The sequence below is a fragment of the Sinocyclocheilus grahami genome, unplaced genomic scaffold, assembly GCF_001515645.1.
Source record: "Sinocyclocheilus grahami isolate Dianchi unplaced genomic scaffold, SAMN03320097.WGS_v1.1 scaffold202.1, whole genome shotgun sequence".
NCBI classification, from domain to species: domain Eukaryota; kingdom Metazoa; phylum Chordata; class Actinopteri; order Cypriniformes; family Cyprinidae; genus Sinocyclocheilus; species Sinocyclocheilus grahami.
Window position 1 is genome coordinate 761,154 of NW_015505381.1, and position 25,333 is coordinate 786,486.

The window sequence follows — 25,333 nt, forward strand, 5'->3', positions numbered from 1 at the left end:
TTTTCCTTCCTTTCAGATGCCATCTGTGGGAAATAAAAGATCAAGACATGCAGGTTGACATACCAAAATTAGCATTTATATTTACATTTATGCATTTGGCAAATGCTTTAATTCAAAGCGACTTGGATTCCATTCAAGCTATACATTTTATCAGTTCAGATCCATGACCTTGGCATGATGACTGATTTTATACACTGCAATACAAAATAAGACCAGGAACATGTAAATATAAAAGTAAAATGTAATGTAATGTAATAAATGTTCAATTTCAAGTTGTCTTTATTTTATTTTAGACAAAATAAGACTAGGAGCATGTAAATATCACAGTAAAAATGAATTGTAAGCAACTTAAATGTAATACATTTTAATGCATTTTTAAAAACAAGTGATCAATTCCCAAGTTTATTTTATTATTTTATTTTCATTTTGGACAAAATAAGACAATAAGCATGTAAATATAAAAGTAAAAAATAAATTGTAAGCTATTTTAATTGAATAAATTGTAGTGTGCTTTTTTAACCATCTTGACACTTTATTTGCAGTCTGTCTTTCATCATGAATATTAAATGGTATTAATATAAATTCATACCTCATGATTTAGGAGAACAAACAACTGATTGTACTGTGTACCATAAGGCATTATGAATAGATTATAGCGAATTAAGAGTGGTATTATAATGCATTATATAATACTGGATTCATAGGTAGTGTTAGACGACCTGTAATGGTGTTTTACATTCTTCCAGTTTGTGTACAGCCTGACCGTGTCATTACCAGGTCTGAACTGTAGTATCAGAGCGACATCAATCACAGCATCTGCGTGCGTGCCAATCCAAGATTTCATTTTCTTCCCTCTGCTGGAAGCCAGATATAACTGAACCCCCTTTGAGATGAAGAAGTGGGATTTGAAGTCGTTTTCTCTTCAGCGCCTCCTCCTCCTCCTCGCTCCGTGCGCTCGTCCTGCTCAGTGAAGGGGCACTATCGCTCTCCGCCACACTAATTAAAAACCTTAACGCAGCCAACGCCTTCCTTCATTCACCAGCACATTCACAAATTATATTTCCGCTGTTTATTGGTTACAGTATCATTTTAATTAAAGCTTTTTTTTCCCTTTCCATTTTCCGCCAGCAGTTCTGAGATTCTGCACTCCGTAAGCAGTCGTTTTTTCCTGTTGTTCTTGCGGGAACCTTTTTAAAAAAAGAGGAAGATGAATAATGTATGTGGTCAAAACTGAACTGACTGAAGTGGCTGGTTGTTGCTGTGGTTTGTAGGGTTCTTGTCTGTTGTTCTCCATCACCTGAGGTCAGTGTGTGTGTGTGTATGACGTATGATCCGCTGCTCTGACAGACCGCTGACACTGATAGTGGATGTGTCTCGTTGTCTCTGGCCTTGATGTGCTGGGGTGTGGATGAGATGTGGATGCTAGGTGAGCTTCAGTTTGAGAGCTGGGAATGTGATTGTGCAGCAAACACAGAATGGGAGAGTATGTGTGTAAAGTTTTCGGTTGTTAAACAGCAAAATTGACAGTAAGATTGGCTGATTTTACTCCGTTACAAACAAGCTTCAAAAGATTTTTTTATGTCTGAGTTGCAATGAATGGTAATTTTGTCAGCATTTTACTTTTTTTTTCTTCTGTAAAGTTTGATGTTTGATGTTCTCATAATTTTGACAAACATAAGAAATGATAGAAGCTGGCTGACAATTTCTAAAACTTCTTCAAACAGTACATAGTTCAAAAGTTCTTCCTTTTTTAAATAAATACAATATAATAATACATTTTATTTATGGATGTTTTTCATGACACTCAATGACACATTATGAGCACAATAAAATATCATAAAAAGAAATAAAGCATAAAAACACATATAGCATAAAACGTATAACATAAAACAGATATAAACATTAAAAAAATCAAACAATAAGCTCACCTAAAAAGATTTGTGTGCTGTAACAGCATTTTTGAAGGGTTTTTTTCCCGTTGTTGATGTTAAAATGAATAAATATTGCTAAAATTATGTTATTATTTAAAGAAAAATATTTTTTTTATTGCGTAATCTTAAAGGGTTTTTTAATAGATTTAATAAATAAATATAGAAAATAAATAGTAAATATAGAAAATATTCTAAAAATATATATTCAATTAAATATGAAATTATATATTTGCAAAATATAAAAATATTATATTTTAATATTCTAAATAAAATAAAATATTTAAATAGTTTTAGACTTATAAACGTATTGGTTATTATCAGTGAGTTGATCAAACAGGTTCACAAATCCATCTAAATCTGGCTGAATCAATAATGAAAGTGAACTCTGATCCAACCAGAAATTAGAATCAGAATTATCCATTATCCATAGATTTATTTAATGAAATGGTTCGTAACAGTTGTTCTAGAATGAACAGCATAAATATAGCCTCTTTATGTGCACATTTTCGTAACTACAGATTTGTATATGATTTGTATATCCTCCTCCATTCAGCAGCCGCACTGAACAGCTCTCATCCAGCACATGGAGTCCTGTAGAGCTGTTTTACTGAGTAATAAGCATGACGGAATCGGGTATGAAGGATTTCTGGCTCTCAGCACACCCCATAAATCGGCCTCATAACCTGGGCCGCTCCTCGTGTGCCGCTTTGCTCCATAACAGACCGAGCATTCAGCACAACCGCTGCTCTTAAAAGTGTCTGAGGGATTGTGTGTGATGGATTCTCACACACACACGCGCACACACACACACTCTTATTTTGAAGGATGGTCCCCATGTAGTTCGACCCCGCCACACACAAATTATCCCTCAGAGGATATTTTTCTTTTTATCTGTTGTCCGGTTCACGTCGCGTCCTCTGTAAATAAATCAACTGGGGCCTTTGTTTTGCATCTGTTTCCTTATCTACCCAGCCCTCGTAATTCTGCTTAGACGACCTGCCACAGCCGTGTGTGTGTGTGTGTGTGTCAGCTGCTGTCCACTCCGGTGAGGTTGAATCTGCATATACCACCCTGTGTGTGTCTGATAATGCTGTAAACAGTGTGTGTGGGAGCCTACCGCTGTTTCCTTGAATCAAAGACACACACCTAAACATCAGATACTTAAATATAAGAGTAAACATTATCTGGAGCAGAGCTGCTATAGATTTTGAATTTGTGCACTTTAACCTGTTGTTAGTAATGTTTAGTACTATACAAGATTTTTATTTCATGCTGTTCTTTTGAACGTTCTGTTTATAAAAGAATCCTGAAAATGTATATGTATCAAAAAATGAAACCGCACAACTGTTTTCAACATTGATAATAATCAGAACTGTTTAATGATGCTGAAAATTCAGCTTTGCATCACAGGAATAAATTACAGTATAAAATATATTTAAAGAAAAATCTGCTGTTTGGAATTGTAATCATATTTAACAGTATTATTGATTTTGCTGTATTTTTGATTAAATAAATGTAATTAAAAAGTTGAAAAAGTATTTATCTATTCATTTTACTTCAGTAATTACATTTTTTTTTCAATTGCATCTCACTAGATGTGAACTGCATTGCATTATGTGATGCAGTCTCGTGTTCTCTGGTTGCATGCATGCATGCATGCACATTTTGTCAAATGTAGTTGATCATCCAGTTATTCCATGCATACAAAAAAGTTGGCATACTGGGAACTGTATACATAATGCATACTGCAGAGATAGTATGAGGAGACTGCTAGTGTGCTATTTCCAGTGTCTCTGAAACTGAATTAACAAGTGCAGAGTGCTAGATAGATAGATAGATAGATAGATAGATAGATAGATAGATAGATAGAACATGCTTGTGTAAGGAAGCAGAGAGTAAGGAAGTGAATGAGAGATGTGTTAGTTCAATAAGAAGGATGTGAAGAGGAAGAGATGGACGGAGGAGGATGTTTTCTGGCAGCGTCAGGTCAGCGTTTGCGCTGCGTGTCATGTAGGTGGGTAGCTGTGGATCGGACACTGGTGACGGAGGCAGCACGAAAGATGGAGAGACATTACTGACACGCTGAGCGTAACAAACAGAGACAGAGGAGGACAACAGAGATCTGAGCGGAGCAGACAGCCGCAAGTACGGACAGACAGCTGAGAGTGAGACACGCTGCAAAAGTTTTACTTGCTCTCTGAGATAAACTGCATGGGACAAAAGTGGAGTACGCTTGCAGAGAGCTGTCAGTTAAATGAAGCTAGCGCACCTACTGTACGCCTGGGTCTGAAAACCTTCTCAGGCGGTGTACGGAGGTGGGAAGGTATCAAGACACGACCGAATCCAGTGTGTGCAGAACATCCTGTCCACTGAGACTCCTTATGAAGAGCTGAGATACAAGTGCACATTAAACATTTGCTTCGTCTCCTCTAAAGCTCACTTCAGTTAGTTTGAGATCATCAGACATGACGATGTGCTGCGTTTGAAAGCCGGTTTCCATCTGTATTTTTATACAGAACTGTTGTATGACAAAATGAGTTAGGCTGCTGGCTTTGTTTTCAGACACAGTTTTGGTTTTGTATTTTTATAAAGGGCATTTTCTGCCTTGCTGATCTAACCTTATGATGGATTTATTAACTTTATGACCAAGCACAAAGACCTCTGAATTCAAAAAGGTGTTTTTGTGGCTTTTAGATTAGTTCTGTTAGATTTAAGGTCATCTAAAAGCTAGTGTACTGCTAAACATTTATAAAATACGCTACCGTTCAGAAGTTTGGGGTCAGAATTTATTATTATTATTTTTTTTTTATTAATAATTTTATTCAGCAAGGACACTTTGATTAAATTGATCAAAAGTGACATTAAAGACATTTATAATGTTAAAAAGTTTTCTATTTCAAATAAATGCTGTTCTTTTGAACTTTCTATTCATCAAAACATTTAAATAAAATAAATATTAGACAATTGCACAGTTAGCACAATTGTTTTGAAAATTCATTACAGCATTTACATTACAGGAATAAATTACATTTTGAAATATACTCAAATAGAAAACAGTCATTTTAAATTGTAACAATATTTCACATTATTACTGTTTTACCGTATTTTTGATCAAATAACGGCAGCCTTGGTGAGCATTAGAGACTTCATTAAAAAAAACATTAAAATCTTTCAGACCCCAAACTTTTGAATGGTAGTATAAACTTTAAAATGTTTTAATGTTTCTTTAAAAAAGACCAAAATGAATAAAAAATGACGTTTTGATGAGTATATACAAATAGTGTCCAATAATATGATCTCCAGCCACCTATAAAATGTGTAAATACTAACAGGTAAGGTAGAGTCATTGTGTCTTTGGTTGTTCTTTTTAATAAATTCTCGATGTTATATTGCATCTTTGGTTCTTTAAAGCAGCAGGACAAACTGTAGATGCAGAACTAGAGAATAAAAAGATCTTCTAGATCAGGGTTCCTCAAATCTTGCCCTGGAGGTCCAATGCGCTGCAGAGTTTAGCTCCAACCCTGATCAAACTCACCTACCTGTGATTTTCTAATGATCCTGAAGACATTGATTAGCATGCTCAGGTGTGTTTGATTAGGGTTAGAGCTAAACTCTGCAGGAAAGTGGATCTCGTGGGCCAGATTTGAGGAGCCCTGTTCTAGATCTTCTCCTATTGTAAAACCTTTCCTGGTTTCTCCTTTAAAAGTGTGTGTGGATCATCAGCAAACAGTTTCTCTCTCCGTACAGTGATGACCTTGCTCAAGGTCAGGCGTGATGTGTGGACGCTCTCCTCAGACACCGTTCGCAACAGCCACAAGTGCTTCTCTGAATATTTCCATATTTATGGAGTTCTGATGTGTGTGTCTCTTGTTATCAGAAATATCTGCTTTTTGTTTTTTGGTTTGATATTGTTTGTGGATATAAGGAGATTTGTTTGTCAGCGGTTTAAAAGGCCAAATTCCCTTTCGGTTAGCATGTTCTTCAACAGATCACCTCTATGGATTGTCTTAAATCAAACACAAACATTTTTTTATAATAATAAATATTTTATTTGTAAGAAGCACATATAGTATTATAAAGCACAAAATGTAAGGACATATAGAAAAAGGATGCCAAATTGTATAATAAGGATGCAAATTTAATTAAAATACACTACGATCAAATCTCAAATGTTTTGAGATCAGTAAGCTTTTTTAAATGTCTTTCAAAGAAGTCTCTTCTGCTCACCAAGGCTGCATTTATTTGATCAAAAATACAGTAAAAACTAATATTGTGATATATTATTACATTTGAAAAATAATTGCTTTCTATTTGAATATATATTTAATTATAATGTATTCATTACATTAATGTAATGAATAATGTCATTTATTCCTGTGATGCAAAGCTGAATTTTCAGCATCATTACTCCAGTCTTCAGTGTCAGAAATCATTCTTAAATGCTGATTTGCTGCACAAGAAACATTTCTGTTTATTATCAGTGATGAAAAAAATTAATACTGTAATAAAACCACGTAATATTTTGTGGAAAACTTTGCAGAATTTATTTGAAATAGACATTATAATTGCCTTTAATGCTCCCTTTGATCAATTTGATGCATCTTTGCTGAATAAATTTCAAATTTCTTTAAAAAAAAAAACTGACACCATTTTGAACATTAGTGTATATAATAACTAAAAAGACTGGAAATATATGAATTAACAGCAAAATTGAAATCATATGTGAATGCTTGAAGCTTGTCCGGTTTGAAATGTTTGTCCACAGACTATGATGCGTCATAATGGTGTGATTTTGGTGTGTCCCGTAGCTCCCACGATCCTGAACGAGCTGAACTGGACTCAGTCTCTGGAGAGGGTCTTCATTGAAAACAGTCGTGAGGATCCTTCGCTGCGCTGGCAGGTGTTCGGCAGCGCCACCGGAGTCACCAGATACTACCCAGGTAAAGCTCTTCTGTAGGAAACCCTTCTGTAAACCACAGTACATCCATTTCTGCCAGCAAACTCTGAGTGTGTCCTGTTCTCTCTGTAGCCACAAAGTGGAGAGCGCCCAACAAGATTGACCTGTATGATGTGAGGAGACGCCCGTGGTGAGTGCCGTCACCGGCGCAGGAAAGACTCCATTTAGTCTGACTTTGATCGTGTTGCTTTCTCCGGCTCTTGGCAGCCTCTCCTGGCAGTGAAGTTCAAATTAAGTCAGGCTGCCACAGTTTACAGTGCCGTCAGGATGTGTGAGCGGCATCCGGCGGAGTCAGTCTGTCCCCATGTGCTCGCTTCAGATCTATAGGGAAGACTTTACATTGCGATTTCCTGTGCCGTTGCGTTCCTGCACCAGTATGTGCTGTTCAAGGGACTCTGTAGCAAGCTTTAGCATAAACTGTCTTCTACATTTAGTTTTCTCTTTCACATCAACTACTGTCATGGCAGAACATTAGTTTTTTGTTGTGTGGGTACAAGCCTGGCTTGAGTGCAGCCTCCGAAATTAGAATTAAACCTAGCTATGAAGAGCAAATCAATGGAAAACTGGCTGAAATAAATTTTTTTAGCTGAATTTATTGATTTAGCGGAAGTTATTTTTAGTTAGCATAATTTATTTTTAATTTACAAATTTAAGTATTTATTTCGCTGAATTTAAATTAGATATTTAAATATGATCAAATATGATTTGAAATAAACTAAAGTAATTTTAATTAATTTATTTTATTTAGATTAATTTAAAGTATTTATTTATATTTTAATAATAATAGTTAATAATATTTTTTTACTTGTGCTTTTATTTTTCTGAAGATATTTTAATTTGTTCATTCTGCATGTTATCTATTTATTTACTTGTGCATTCATTTAACTGATGTTATTTTATTATTATTATTTTTATTTAGCATCAGTTATTTATATATTTGGCTGGAGTTATTTATTTATTTACTTATACATTTAAGTTTAGCCTAAATTGGTTATTTTTATTAATTTAGGAGAAGTTATGTAATTATTTTTTTATGCATTTAGATGACGTTAAAATATTTATGCATTTTTTAAGCTGAATTTTTTAAGTGCTCAGTAGGTAGCGCATGTAGCGGACGCTTTCATCCAGAGCGACTCACAGTGCACTTGTTATAGGAACAATTCCCTCAGGATTAGCCCGGGGTTAGGCGTCATGATCGAGGGCATAACTTCAGCCGCTACGCCACATCACCCCTACAGAGAGACGATCACCCACAGAAATACATCTCTGTCTACTTAATGAAGAAAGAAGAAGCTGTTTAGAGGGAAAAGCAAGGTGTTTAAATGGAAAACAAGTTGTTATCAGGTGCTGGCGTGTTAGCCGGCTGGATGAGCGTGCCGCGGTGTTTCCCAGAGTACGGGAGTCTTAGCGAGGCGCTAATGAGCCTCTTCTTTGACAGAGTAATTAAGTTCACACTCAGGGAAAGTGGGAAAAAAAACAATCCCCAATATACCTGTAAGAAGCTTTTAAGCAAAAGACGAACAACACAAGCAGGCAGCTAGTTAGCTTGTTTGGCTGACAAAGCGCTAATGTTGCTGATGAGCCGGAGCGAGCTCTACATTGTTTTTGTTGTGAGGCAACACGCTCTGCAGACTTAATGAGTTGCTTTTAATGCTTTTGCGAGTGTGTAGGCTAGCGGTGCTGTACAGAAGCACAACAGCTCTATAAGCGCAGGGATGATGAATTGGTTTGGAGCGTGCTATCAGCAGGCACTGTGCTCCACATGCTGTTTCTGTTTTCATACGTCTCTGTGCAGTGTGAGGTATGACCAAACTCCTCCTCAGATGAGCGGGCCATCCATTCGTCTCGGACCCCCTTAATGAGTCATTTCCTATCATGATTATGGTGCATATCACAGTATAAGCAGCAGAAATGTTTGTATATGAAGTAACCATGTAATCTGATATTCCACTGTATTACATTTACAAATGAAAGCTATTTTATTTGATTATTTTCTCCTTTTGTTCAAACTTAATGGGCACAAACCAAAATATAAGATTATGCATAAAATGCATGAATACATTTTTCATAAATAAATGATAAATCTAGCATCAGTACAAAAGCAGTTTTGTATGTTGTAACAAAAACAAAATTCTCAGCACAGTAAAACTGGCCAACTGTCAATTATGATGGGAGGAGACACATTTTGCAGCTGTAAAATTCAAATGTGTAATATTATAATATAAATTATACATATATATAATATTAAAATATATATTTATAAACACATAAATAGTTTTATATTTATGTTTATTAAACGTATATTTATAATATTGAATATTATTTTAAATGTTGATATGCATTTCCTAACATATATATATATATATATATATATATTATGATATACATACATTTATACATATATGATACACATTTCATTAGAAATTATGCATAAATGATGAATATAGCATCGTGTTTTGTAACAAAAACAAAATTCTCAGCACAGTAAAATTAACCATCTGTCCGTTATAATGGGAGGATACACATATGTATTATTGTATTTATATTTAATTATAATTATATTCATGTGATATATTACTAAACATAATTTTAATAATATTGAATATTATTTTAAATGTGTATATGCATTTCCTAACATATATATATATATATATATATATATTATGATATACATACATTTATACATATATGATACACATTTCATTAGAAATTATGCATAAATGATGAATATAGCATCGTGTTTTGTAACAAAAACAAAATTCTCAGCACAGTAAAATTAACCATCTGTCCGTTATAATGGGAGGATACACATATGTATTATTGTATTTATATTTAATTATAATTATATTCATGTGATATATTACTAAACATAATTTTAGAATGTTAATTATAATTAAAAATTTTGCTGTGTAAACATTAGAGTCTTTTTATAATATTGCTTTTGCACATTTCATTCTACAGTAGCATATGTTTTACATGTTATTACAATTATTTTTATTTTTATTATTATTAAATATTATTTTTAACCTTAACATAAAAACAAATATTGTTTTTAATCATTTTAATTTACTGAACATTTGAGTATATATATATATATATTAGTGGTGTCAAAATTAGCGCGTTAACGTTTAAAATAAAATAACATTTAAATATTTGACACAATTAACGCTAGGGTTGGCCACCCCACTCACAACTGCTGCTTCTGTCACTTTTTCTCTTAACAAGAAGTGCATTTATTCAGTTGCAGAACGACTGAGAACGGGAGACATTTCTGACGCGCGCTCCTCTTCACTTCGATGCCAGGCACGAGTCAAACGAGCACGGAAACGGTACTGTGCTCGCAGCGCGTGCTCTTCAATTGCATGCACAAGGGGGCCGGCACGCGCTGTAGCCTGTATCCTTTCATATTAAAGCGCGAATTAAACTACGTGCATGCAATGCCGTGACCAGTTACCAAAGTCATGAAGTTACCAAAAAGGCGATTAAAGCTGCCTTAAAACTGTGCATGCATGTAATATATTTTATATTAGTCACATTTACACATGTCTCTGAAATGGTTTTCAAAAGTGTCCTGGAGCAGCCCAGCACTGTCTCCCTCATCTAACACACCCGATTCAACTCGTCAGCTCGTGTTTATTTTAACACTTCAGTCAGTGAATATGCAGCCTGCAAAACACTCAAATAAATATCAAAGAAATAATACAGTTAAACAAGAAAGTAGCCTAAATAACGGCGCGACAAAATACTATAAAAGTCATTATAATCAGTGATGCTACACTGGATGCGGCACGACACGACATGACAAATCCCCGACAGTAAACTGCCTCGTTCTATTTATGAAGTACTGACACAGAGTTCAAATGTCCGGTGTAGACACATATATGTATATATGTGTGTGTATATATACAATTTTAAATAATTTTATTATTTACTAAATATAGATGTATTTTATAATATTGCTGTTGCACCTATTCTCTAAAAGCTTGATGTTTCATTATTTTATAGTACACTTTTTTTACTAATGACATTTATTTTGCATGGCTCTTAAAAGATGTCATTTCCTGTGCCTCTAGGGAGATTAGTCACATGGCATTTAGTGCTCCGGTGATTCACTCCAAATAAATTGGAGCAGGTGAGCAAAGATGGCAGAGGACAATTACTCTGAGTGTGAATGCTGAATGTCTCTTTGCAGTTATTACAGATTTTAGCTTCAGACACATTTGTTGCAGCAGCACTGGCGTCTATGCATGTGTCACAGTAGCCGTCTGCCCACTGCTCTTTAACCCCCACACACGGCGCCGGAGCTGTTTCTCAGACTGTTGCTTGGCAACCTGCGCTCCGCTCTGCTGATTGGCAGGCCGTGGCAGCAGGGGGAGTCGGGATGTGTCAGGTCAAGTTTGCATGATTATGGTCAACACGCTGTCATTGTGTATTACACTCTTTGCACGGCTTGACCACTCAAATAACAGCCTGCTGCTTACCTCAGCTAATGTCTCAAAGACGCCAGAGCAGGAGTTTGGAGGAAACTTTTAATATACTGTGCATTTACAAAATGGATAGTTCTGGTGCTGGATGCTTATTGGTTAATATAGCATCGCGGTCAAGCTAAAGATAATATAGCGATTGCTGTGATGTAAAGTCACTGTTAAGCGTCTATTAGCAACTATTGCACAGGTTTATATATAAAGGTCTTTTTCTTGAAGCAGAGGGATGACACTTTGATAAAACACTTCCATTTTAATTATAAGTTTAGTTATTTGTGAGAATTCAAATGATTTTAAGCTGTGAATATAATAAATATAATAATCTATCTGTCTGTCTGTCTAGATGTGCAATTGCCAGATATATATATATATATATATATATATATATAAATACACATATGTGTATGTATTTTTTTTTGTATCATTTTAAGGCAATATTTAATATTTTACATGTTAAGCTGGTTTGTAAACTATTTTTAAACTGATGAAAAAAATATATTTAAAATATTTCATAATTAATGGGCAATTAAATGCACAGTTAAATAGTTTTTACATATTTCTAAACTTTTTTTTTGTTTGTTTTTTTTTTTACAATTTTGAAACATTTTTTTAAAGGTAGTATTTAAGTAGTTTAAGGCAATATTTAATATTTTATAGTTATTTGAACTGTTTAATTATTTAATAACTGGTGAAAAAATATTTTTACCTAGTGTTTAAAAACAAGTATTTTCCAGGATACATACAGTACTTTATATAATGTACAAATGAATGCACAATTAAGTCATTTTTAACATTATATAACATTTTAAACATTTTAGCATTTTAAAACTTATTACTTTCATGTGTAAGGGAATATTTTATATATTTATTTGAACTTTAGAAGTGTAAATAAATGGACGTAATATATAAAACATCAAAAGAGCTGAATGAAGAATTATTTCTCAATATTCATAGATATCACTAACTTTTAATTGTAGACAACAGAGGCATTGTTTAGATCATTTCTAAAGTTAAAGGAAAGACAAGTGTGACATTTATTGCCTTTTTTAAAGGGATAGTTCACTCAAAAATTAACAACCTCTCGTAATTTTTTTACTCTCGAGTTGTACAAAAGATGATGTTTTGAAGAATGTTGGTAAACAAACAGTTTCTGGTCCCCATTCATTTCCAGAGTATTTTTTCCATACTGTGGAAGTCAATGGCTACCAGCAACTGTTTGATTACAACATTCTTCAAAATATCTTCTTTCGTGTTCAACAAAAGAAAGACACTCATCTAGATTTGGAGCAACATGAGGGTCAGTAAATGATGACAGATTTTTCATTTTTAGGTCCCTATCTATTCCTTTAAGGAGAAAAATCAGGACACTTAAGAAAATGTCTCCATATGTTCTTCATTTAATCTCATTGGTGTCTATGAGAAACAGTTGAGCTGTTGAAGAGATGTTTGGTGGAGGTGATCGGCACTCCTGACACTCTCCACATCAACTCTGACTCTGACTGGAAAATAAATGACCCAGTCAATCACTTAATTGTCTCCAATTGCTCTGACATTAATTATTAACACGCCTCTATTATAACGTATGTCTACACACGTTAGCGAAGGACGGCGGGAGAAGGTGAAGATTTGGAGGAGAGCGTGAGCGACGGCTAAAGGCACGAGGATTGATTGGAAGTGTTTGAAGGAGAAACAGAGAGAGGTGTATGTTTTGTTATCGGAGCGTTACAGAGAAGCCATTACCATGCAGGTTCAGCCCAGCGTAGCAGATATTCAGCACAGTCAAAGCACTTATTGATTTCTGAGAAAAGTCAATCTGGCTCCTAACTAAATATTATGGCAGCTGCTCAAACGCCATGAAGAGACGGCCAAACTAGATGGAGGCCTGTCAGCCCTGTTTCTGCTCTCCGGTCAAATTAAACACTGATAGTGAAACTGTCAGTGCAAATGCTGATTTGCATTAATATTTGCAGTCGAGTGATAAAATCCAGATATTGAAAGAGGGATCCGATGCATGTTTCAGAGCCATATATTTTAATGTACCATAGTATTACCATCTGATACCGGTATTGTACCATGGTTCTGCCAGAGTCCATTTTTTGGAAAGGAACACTTACAAAAAAGTGCCATGATAGTACCGTGGTATTCCTGGACGTACCCTGGTAAGGGAATTCATTACAGTGGTATATTTCAAAGTGCTGTAATATTACCAGCAGAAGTGCTGTTTTTACCATCTACCATGTTCTTTTGCACATGTAAATACCCTGTTACATGAATTTCAGCACCATGGTATTTTTCAAAGCACCATAATATTACTATCTATGTACTGTACCATAGTGCTGCAGCAGTACTTTTTTACATGATATTCCAAGGTACATCAATGAATTCTGCAAAATTGCCATGGTACATATAAAGAAACCTATGATAGTACCATAGTAAAATATTCAAAAAACATGTTCATATATTTGGTAGTTTTTAAAATGCCATAGTAAATAAATTTAAGCCCAACGGTATATTTTAAAACTACTATAGTATTACCTTTTGATATCATCGTTGCTTCATGATACTGCCACAGTACTTTTTTGTAAGGGAATACTTTCTAAAAATACCATGGTATTCTTGGATATGGTACGTGAATTTGATTACCATGGTCTGTTTCAAAGTACCATCCTATTACTACCAAAAAGTAGTGGTATTTAGTACCACGTAAATAGCATGTTACATAATTTTCAGCAGTAATATTTTTCAAAGTACCATAGTATTACCATCTGTATTATATGAAGTACTATATTACTGCCACAGTACGTTTTTACATGGTTTTCCAAGGCACTTTAATGAATATTGTAAAATTACCACGGTACATGTCCAAACAACCATCATAGTACAATAGTTGGTACTTTTATTTTTAGTGTATCGCCTATAAGTAAGATCAGCATTAAGATCCTAACATCACTAAGACTCAAAATAATAATGATCAAAATAAGATTTGAATAGGTTCTGTTTTGAATTCATGAAACGTTTTATGTTTCCCTGCTAGTTTAATCTCTATAAAAGCCTAAAAGGACAAACTGACTGGTCATCCATCCATACAGATCCGCTGATCTCGCCATCATAATCAAGCAAATAAAAAGCGGAATAAACACACAACATCTCTTTCCCACCTGCTTCACAGGCCTCAGTGTTTTAATCTTAATTCAATCTATTGAAGAACACATCCAGAGGAGAGCCGAGAGAGCAGCGGCCCATAAAATAATAACCCCATCAGCGCACACACACACACACACACACACATACAAATCCTTCAACACACATGCATTTAAAGGGAAGTGAAGTCAGTACACTTCAATAAACCCCATCACGAGCTGCATCACACCTGCAGAAACCGGCAGCTGCACACATGTGTAAGTCAACCATATCATTTCAGCCCCGATAAGTGCCTATAATTGACTCATTTTTAATATGAGAGCATGAGAGACAGGAATAGGAGAGTGAGACAGGAAAAGACAGACAAGGCAAGGTCAGAGAGCATAAACGCGCTCGCTCTCGAGGTAATGCATTGATTTTTACCCACGCTGCACCGTGATAAAAGTACCTCATGAATTCCAATGTCTTTCTCCTATTGAGGGAACGCAATACAATCAAAGCGGCACGAGGCACATCACAATGTCAATCCGTGCTTTTACTTTTCCAGCACCTTCCCGGGAAATGCGTTTTCTGTCGGCGCTTGGAAATGGGACGTTTTTGTGATGAGGTTTTTCAGCCCCTCCAGCCTTCGTGCTTTCATACACACGGCCAGGTTGTCTCTCCTGTAGAGGCGTTTTGCTGGGTTAACCTGTTTACTGTGCACGATGGTGCTGAAGTCTACAGTATTACAGTGAATGCTTGTCGTTTTCTGGGTTTCTCCTGCTGCTTTATTTTGAAATCATGTCATGCGAGTGTGGTGTCGTCTTTTCCATGCTCTCTGAAATTAACACTTGCAAGTGAAATTTTGGCTTTGGCCTGTAACTTTCAGGAAATGCTTTTTGAATTGGACTGTGCATGGAATACACATAGTATACTACGCATACTATTTTTGCAGTATACATTATGGTTCATAGTATGCAAATGTCCTAATACTTAGAAAAATGTGCAATATGTAATAGAACATTTTGCTCGATTTGGTTGTTTCTCACAATGCAATGCATTCATCTTGAGCATTTTTTCCAACTCCTTTTTTTTCAACATTGTTTGATCAGATATTTGTTAAAGTACATTTTAAAATAGCAAAATAACAAATTAATAATTTATTGCTGAGATTATATATATATATATATATATATACATGCATACATATACACACACAAACACACAGTTTATTAATAGTCTAAACACATTAAAAAATGTATCTAGCCATGTTTTTCATACTGAACATTTACACTTATTGAACAGGCCTTTATCCACACATTAAATCCTAAGCAAACTCATTTCCTTCGTTTAGTCCATTGATTTTTCATCATATTTATGAGGCATGTGCGTCTTTTAGGCTTGGAAATTTTCATTATGTTTTTTATTGGAGTTTTATCGTTGCTCGTAAGGCGCTCCTCTCAACCTCCAATTATGCCTCCTGTGTTTACTGAAACTGTATTCATGGAAATGTGTGTTTGTTTGAGCAGAAACACAGGGCGGCATTATTAGAAGTGAGAACATGAGCAAACACGGCACAAACTGAATCCAGCGCACTGTGGATTGATTGCATAAAAGCAAACAGAGCTGAGAAATTAATTTTAAATACGGAGAAATCTAGTGTACCTCTGTTTCTCGCAGAGATGGTGCAGAAATTAATTTTGATGTCACATTGTGTGCTTTGCTGTTTGAGAGCGCTGATGTTAGCACGCTAATTTGAAACTGTAGCTGGACAAGCTATAAGATACTCATGGTGTAATTTAATTAAGTAATTAAACTGCACTCTTATATCACTCCAAACCTGTGTTACGTTTGACCATGAAGCACAAAAGGACAGATTTTAAAGAATTATACTGGTCGAGGTTGGATATGCAGTTGTAATGAATAAGGACGGGAGCTTTATGCTTCAAAAATATTGAAAATCGCCATACATGAGTCATAATAGTAGAATACACCATTATGCCAGGTCCTTATATATAATGCATACACTACCATTTACTCAGTAAAAGATTTCTATTTTAAATACAGGTGCATGGATCATGTGACACTGAAGACTGGAGTAATGATGCTGCAAATTCAGATTTGATCACAGGAATAAATTACATTTTTAAAAATATTCATATAGAAAACAGTTTAAATTATTGCTGTTTTTCCTGTATTTCTGATCACATAAATGTAGTGAGCATAAGATATTTCAAAAAAAAAATTTTTTACATTTTATCGTCCCTAAATTTAAAGGTATAGATGACCCCAATAATTCAAATATTTTAGTACTGGGGTCCAAATAACATTCATTGTATAGACAAAAACACCCCACATCTTTTAAAACATATTCTCCATATATTCTTCTAAAAGAAAGAAAGTCATGCAGGTTTGAAGTGACATGGAGTTTACAGGGAGAGTAAATGATGACTGAATGTTTATTTTTGGGTAAACTATTCCTTTAAAGCTCAAACTTTTTGTACCACTACACAGATGAGTTAGTATTCACTACTTTAAGATAGTAAAATGATTTGAATGGACAATTTGTGTAACATAAACTAGTAATAGGGGTTCACATACATACAGTATTGGTGTATCAGAAGCATAGTCTCCACTCACATTATACTTGTTCAAATGAAAGACTTTTGTAATTAAACCGATAAAGTTTGAACCACCGTGCTTCAAAAAAAAAAAATTTTTTATAGCCAGCGCTCATGGAGAAGCTCTGACCTTTCGGGAGAAGCTCTGACCTTTCGTCTTCAATTATCAAGAACTAAATTAATTTCACCCACTTCTAGCGCCAAAAGCTTTGTACTCATGCCTGAGCATTGTCATTGTTAGCTTTAAACAGTCTTTCAGCTGTGTTTGTCCTTTCAGCCAACTGTAATAGTCCTCCTTCCACATCTAGCACTCTCCAGTGGCATTAAGACCGGATTGGCCTCCATATTGAGGGTCAGAAGTCAGCGTACAGGTTTGCAGTGGAGTGCGCTAGTTGGCGTTCGTGGCTCGCCAGGGCTTTTCCATTTTTCCAGAGCTTAGCCATGCTTCAAAACCGTTCCTCAACGAGCCGCGGGCACCTGGCACCACTTCTCACGTCGCCTCTTCAGCCTGATTACTGCGGTAGAAGAGACCCTCGACGATCGGTCTGCTCCTGCGAGCACAAAGTGCTAACTACCTGAATGCACGAACGCAGAAGCGCTTTTCCAAGTCTTCTGAAGACAACAGCTTGACAACGTGCATCAATCTCTTGCTCTGATTGTCAGGTGTAATGCCTTTTTAATTGCACGGGGAAAAGTGAAAATGGCTGCACTAGTGTTTTCTATATGTCAGCCTCTATCAGCGGTGGACAGATGCGGCGTTAGGCCGTTTATTTATTTATTTTGTTGTCGCTGACACAAAAGTGCCACGCATCGCTCATTGTCTTTCTGTGCTCAGATTGAGCACCATGCTAAAAATGGCTTGAGACAAAGCGTCTCTCCTCGCCGCACGATCTGCTAGCGTTTGCACAAAGACACAGAGACGGGCGGACTGCATAATGCGTTTGTCAGCGGGCCGATGAGTCAGCCGGAGAAGAAACGGCCCTCCGGTTTGACGTTTCACCTGACGCTGTGCTTCTCAGACTTTGAGGTTAGCTTAGCGCAAATTCAAGACAAGTCAAAGGAACACGATTGGCGAGAGTGAGCTGGAAAAAAGGACCTGTGCTTAGTGAACTATTTTTATAAAACTTGAAATAATAGTCAGTTTATGTAGTTACAATATAAAAGAAAATCTACAATAAAAAGTTTGCACATGTGTGTGATACATCAGGCTTTTATGTCTCATATAGTATGGTACTGGAGAAATACCCACAAAAATCCACAAATTGAGCTAAAATATGCAATTTGGCAAAATGCTAATGTTTATATGGCCAAAAAGAAAGATGAAATTCTGGTTGTAATGTAAATCAATGAGATCTTTATACCTGTATAGCAGACACTTACATTAAATGCATATTAATATCAGTTGTCACTGTATATCTCCCATAGACTGTATAAAAACATGGACGTAGTGTCCGTGACGTAACCCGTAGACTTCTGACGAGCATTTTGAAGCCTAAAGTGGGCGGAGCTGGCCGTCGCCATCTTGGCAGCGCGTCACTCCCGGATAATCGAAAATGGGCAAAGAGGCAGGAGCTGGCTGCTGAAACCACGCCCACCTAGCTCGACATTGGTGACAGCAGCGGCAATCCACCTGTCACTCAAGTGGCCACGCCCTTAATTATGCAGAACTTTAAGCCTTAGTATAATTTAAACGGATGAGTTATAAAAAAATTCACTCCCCTCACAGTTGACATGAAGGGCAAAATTAGCTATATAGACCAAAATCATTTTTTGAACCAGGCTGTAAATATGTTTTTTTTCTGCTGTAAAGTTGGGCATTTTAACATGGGGAGTCTATGGGATTGACTCCCTTTTGCAGCCAGCCTCTAGCGGTCACTTAAAGTCAAAAGCCTAAAGTCACTTCCTTGTTGGCTTCACGAGAGAGAGCGGGAGGTTGCCGCTCGATATCTCCCAATAATATGTCTATTATTGCAGAAAGATGATATTTAAATGCTTAGTTTTATGATCAAAGCTCTGTGGTTTTAAAACATATAATGCAATGTAATATAATGATGATTGAGAGATGATCAAATAAATGTCCCTCAAAAGCCTGATGATCATATTTGATACTCGCATTTGAAAATAGTTTTTCAAAAAATTATGTATGAATAATCAAGCAAACCTAAGTTGCTTCAGTCCAGTAAATGTTCATCTTGAAATATTACAAACAAAAGAAAAGTTATTCTTACGGTTACTTTATAAAATCAGTGGAGATTTCACAGCAAGGTGGAGCTATAGGTGAATGTTAGTACAATTACACTAAAAGGCCTTTTGCTTGTTAAATAATGTAAACTATAAATCAGATGACAGAAGGCATGTATTAGATTGTGTACGACAGGTTTTCTAGCAAAATTTTGATCATGCTGATCATTTAGATGCCTTAGAAATTCATATATCAAATATGATACAGTACACTCTAAAAAATGCTAGGTTAAATATAGCCCAGCGCTGGGTTAAAAAGGGACAAACCCAGCTATTGGGTTGTTTTGACCCAGCGGTTGGGTTGTTTTGACAACAACCCAACTGCTGGGTCAAAACAGCCCAACCGCTGGGTTATATTTAACCCAGCATTTTTTAGAGCGTAGGCTTCATAGTTGCTGTTGGTTGCCTGTATATAAACTAAATTACTTTATTAATGCTATTTTGTAAAAGCAACTAGTCAGCTGAGTCTGGTAAAACCATTGGTAAGACTTCATATTGTGCCTTTAATCATGGTAAAATCACTGTAACTCACAGCCTCTTACGGCTTATGTTTTATTTAGCATTTTAAATCTCAACTCTTTAATATCAGCACTGACTAGTCTTGTTTTATACTTTTACTAGGTATATTCAAGGAGCTTCTTCTCCCAAGGACATGGTCATCCTCGTGGACGTGTAAGTATCCTCTTGAACACACTCTCCATCTGTCTCTCTGTGTGTCTCATATGCACTGCATTAACAAACTGTCATCGGTGTTGATACATTTGTTGTTTATGACGCCATAACAGCAGTGTGGTGCTCTTCTGCCACCTGTCGGCTGAGAAGAACATTATTCCATCTTATTAACCTTGTGCCTCAACATCAAAATGCTACCGTGTTCCTGAAATATGACTTAGAGGTTATATGCAATGAAAAATGGCATTACCGTTGCCGATATCTGAGCTGCTGGTGGAGAATTTAAAACATCCTGCGACTCTGATCTTATCTGACCTCTAAAATGCATAATCTGAAAAAACGCTTTCGCATCATACATAAACAGATATGTTTACGGATGAATTTATTGAAAGGTATGCATTGCATTTTTTTGAGTTCATAGAATTGTCGTTTTAGCTATAATGAAATGCATGATCATTTTGTTGTTAAATGCCACGTTTAGTGAATCATCGAGACCTTCTTTTGAAATCTTTTATTTATCAAACCTTAAGTGTTGGGCATTTAGAGCCATTGGTAACACTGCTGCATAGTTTAACAAATAAGTGATTGCCTCAATCATACAGCCATTATGTGCATAATCGTCAAAAAATCATTAATATTCTTAAGTAAACCTCTCTAGAAAAACTGCTTAATGGAGGTTAATTGTCACTGGCTGGCAATCCTCCATAACCTTAAATAGATACCGATGTCTAATTAAAAAATACACCAATGGCAGCTGTCGCTTTGCCAAGGCAATCTCATGCCAATCAAAAGCACCATCGCGCTGAATGTTTCTGACAATCTTAGACTAATCTCATTGTGACGACTGGAAGCATGAGACAATAGTGCTGTCACCAGGGTTTTTTTTCCCAATGTGCTCGGCTTTATTTATTAAACCTTCTAACTCTGGAAGCCAAATTACACATGAACTTGTGCTCTATGATTGCTTTTTCAATAGCTTCTGTAGGCTATTAATAAATCCAATTTGCAGCATAGAATTCAAATGTACTTTGTTTTTGTAGATCGACTGTCTCCGTTCTGTCTGTGAAGATGGTGCTTTTTAACATGCCGTCTACAATTTACTTTTGATGGATGGGGATGTGGGAGACACTTAGCAACAGGTTCTGCTTGGCAACAGCAGTTATGGGCTTGAGTTGCTGTGCAGTGCTGTTTTGAGACATGACTGGTTTGTTAGATAAATGTTGTAATGTTCAGTGTGTGTGATGCATTTGTCTTTTTTTTTAGAAGCGGTAGTGTCAGTGGACTGACCCTGAAGCTAATGAAAACCTCTGTCATCGAGATGCTGGACACACTTTCTGATGACGACTACGTAAATGTGGCTCGGGTAGGTTTTTTTATTTATTTTTTAAATAGTATCAACAATTAATGGCATAACCCCCATATTGTATATGCATTGCAATTTTATGTCCATTACTTTTTTTATCTTATTATTAATATAAATAATTATATAAAGTAAGATTTATTCATATTTATATAAAATAAATAAAATATTTATATTATATTAGTATTATTTATAATTAATTTTATATATATATATATATATATATATATATATAATATTGTATATATATCATATAGTGGTGCATTTTCTTGTAATAACCAGATGTTATTTAATTGAAACCATATATTTTCCTCTAATAACGAGATGCTAGGTTGTTAAAAGGACATTTTTCTCATTAAAACATTTCTCTTAATAACAAGATAAAGTGTCATTAAAACTATATATTTTCTCATAACATATCATAAAAATTTTAAATTTTTCTTGAGATATTACATCATTAAAACATATTTTCTTTACTTCGAATAGTAGTGTTTCCTACATTATTGTCGATGGATGGTTGCCAATCTTGACAAGAAAATTAATCTAACTTGTCGTTTTACAACAGTTTCTCATATATATATATAAATATATATATATATATATATATATTGCTACGTGTACTACGTTAAGCTAACTGAGACTTGTTATAGCACTTGCATATCATTGCTCTTTTGTTGATTTCGATTGCTTCCATTGTCCTCATTTGAAAGTCGCTTTGGATAAAAGCGTCTACTAAATTACTAAATGTAAATGTATATATATTAGAGCCCGACCGATATATCGTTTTGCCAATATTATTGGCCGATATGAACCTGTCGCAGATATATCGAATCGGCGAATATGCCGCTGCTATGAAATTTTTTTTACTGAACATATAACGCAGATAAACTGCTTCTAAATGGTGTAATTACTTAGTTTGTCCAGCAGAGCGTGCTCCATTGTTTGCTACTGGCGACTCAGGTCAGTGTAGTGTAGAGATGCCCGGATGAGCTCAAATTTCACCGGAGTCCACTGCTTCAAATTTATTTTAATTTTGATAGCCGCCCCGACCCCCGTACCCCATCGTACCAATACATAATGATTCTAATTCTTAGTTTTGCATGATGATATGATGAATGGATGGTTCATTTTTAACGGCAGATTCAGTGGCGTTAGAGCTGATCTGCGCATCATGGCACGCATCTGGCACGTCCCACAACTCATGCTTATCACATCGGTCAATCACAAGTCCTAAGTCAGCATAGTTTATCAGTACAGTCAGTAACGTAGCAGATTGAAAAGTTAGTATCTTTCTGCAGTCCAATAGACGGCAGTGCGGTGGTGGCTTGAGTCTGTTGAATGGTAATTTTACGCTACGTTGTCACCTAGTTGGAGAGACTCAATGCTAAAGTCAATAAACAATGTCCCCGTCTCTTACTCTCACAATGAGCTTATCATACTCATTTGCTACATTAGTAGGGCCCTATGATTTTCGCAATGTGGCAAACGCAGACGGAATCGCGGAATCCATTCATAAAAACGGAATTACTATATAACGCGGAATATCATGAAATTTGACATATTTTTGATGAATAAATATAAACAGGTCAGTACATTTAAATCAAATCACGATATAGACTAGTGTCTGTGAATATTCAACTGCAAAAAGACTATTTAAATACGAATACTCATGTTCTGCATGTTCATTTGATTACCAGAAAATTCACACAGAATTTGTGAAACAAATATATACTATTCATTATTATTATTTATTCATTTTAAATATTTAATTTTGGAAAAGCTGTGCTTCCTGCATAAACCTGCCCCTGTTGGATTGGCAGCTGGTTTGCCCTACACAGTTACCTTGTTTATTTTCTTAATTCAAGTTATATAGAGAGAGAGAGTGAGAGTTCTATTTGTGTTTTAAAGTTATTTATAATATAAAGTGAAGTGAAGTTTACTGTTATTGTTAAATTGTTAAATATCCTGCTTCCATTACATATGTTTGTCACATCATTATAAGCGTTTGATCACCACATTTGTGTTATCATTGCATAAAATGTGTTTATTTATATATATTCTGGTTATGTCAAAAGTTTGGGAATGGGAAGTGTATCCAAACTTTTGACTGGTACTGTACTATAAAATACACATAAAGAATATCATCCGATATATCTTTTTTTACTCCCTAATATTGGTATCGGCCCTCAAAAAACCCATATCGGTCGGGCTCTTGTATATATATATCTCGCTTGAGTGGGAATATGCTGTTGATAGTGATTACATTTGAGACAACACCAGCATTAATATTCAGTTGTGTGAATCCTCCAGGAATCTGAACCTGTATGAAAATGTACATGCAGAAAATGTAACATTTAATCTAAAGAGGGTTGATTTATTGTGATCACACAATAGCAGCCCACAAATGCAACCCACACAAGTATGCATGCACATATACACAGACGCACACACATAATGAAACATTAGCATTTTGGAAGGCCCACGCCAGTAATCCGGACTGATCCGGGGCTCTTAGTGTGTGTTTCCTAATCCCAGCTCTGAGAGCACAAAATGAGCATCATAATCTGAGCCGGAACACAGCTCATTCTATAGCCCGCTGGTCTTAGACCACATTAGAATCACTATGTGTGTTTACTGCTGTTTACCTCCAGATGCCTAGAGTAACGTGAAATCAAAATGGACCCTTTTGGCTTTTTTTAAAGCGCCATTTCAGCCAAAAATTACAATTTAGTTTGCGTTACGCACCCTCGTTTCCTTGTGAGACACAAAAAGAGCGATTCAAACTGTGCTGGTTACTCCTTTCCATTAAATTGCAATAGCAGTAGCTTCAAAAATACACCATAAAAGTAGTCCATAAAAGATTTGTGTGCACAGACTGCAATATGTCATTTTTTGCTGATAATCTTCCCTACAGTGAGCTGCGGAATCACTGAGTCAGTGAGTTGAACTCAAGAACCGAATCAGTCCGACTCAAAAGAATGATTCGTTCATGAGTCTGGGATTGGTACATTTCTCTCATGAAGACTCAATTTGTTCTCCCTTTAATCTTTTCTCTGTCAAGGAAGAGTAAAAGAGATCTCAAAGGGAATTTTCTTTCCTATAGGCAGTTTTAGAAAACATTTCTCGTTTCATTTTTGTTTGCATTGGCATTTTCTTTCCTCCGCACCTGCGGTGTGGAACCTTGTTATCAAGACTGCCGGATGTACCTCAGATTTTCACAGCTATGCTTCCTCACACACACACACATACGCGCACACACACCATACAAACATGAGGCAGACTCAGAGTCTCTGGCTGTTGTGCATCAGCAGGCATTAAATCAGGACTCATTAGTACATAGCTGCAGTGATTAGCTAATTAACAAAGGGCATATACAGACCAATGGGTAGCTAATGAAGGACAAAAAGACAGGACTAACAAATGAAATTAAAGCATATTAGAAAAATAAACAAGAATAGGTACAATAACAAATAAACTTCAATACATTGAGAAAGAAAGACTCTTTGATACAGCTTTTATCCCCCAGGTTTCACACTAATGAGCTCGTCTGGTCACTGATGAATTTACTGGTGGCTTTTAGTAATAAACAAGTTTCGTTTAGAACTATTAGTGCCTCTTTGTGTTTGTCTGCTGAATGGATCGACTCTGAATGGATTTGTTGCAGCTGCAGCTCCTCATGATGAGCACTAGATGGAGGCCTTTCTCATTATTGTGCTGCGCTTCCTCACACACACACACACACACACACACACACACACACACACACACACATACACATATAAATGCTTTATGCTGAGTTCTGTGCAGTCAGTAAGTAAAGCCGTACTGATGTGAAAGGTATTTATGGAAGCTTGTTTCCGCCATGGGATAAAAAAAAAGTTAAAAAGTTAATTTGCACTTTTTTATTTTCCCATTTCGGCCTTTTTTTTGGCACCTCTGAGTTTATA

General features: G+C 35.7%; 1 protein-coding gene across 1 annotated transcript in view; it reads left to right on the top strand.

Moving 5' to 3' along the window:
- LOC107595439 (voltage-dependent calcium channel subunit alpha-2/delta-2-like) overlaps positions 1-25,333 on the top strand; it is a 205,684-nt gene that overhangs the window by 131,523 nt on the left and 48,828 nt on the right. The window contains exons 7-10 of the mRNA XM_016285843.1: positions 6,740-6,871; positions 6,961-7,018; positions 19,976-20,026; positions 21,290-21,389. Coding sequence (XP_016141329.1) covers positions 6,740-6,871; positions 6,961-7,018; positions 19,976-20,026; positions 21,290-21,389 — 341 coding nt within the window. The remainder of the gene's footprint in view (positions 1-6,739; positions 6,872-6,960; positions 7,019-19,975; positions 20,027-21,289; positions 21,390-25,333) is intronic.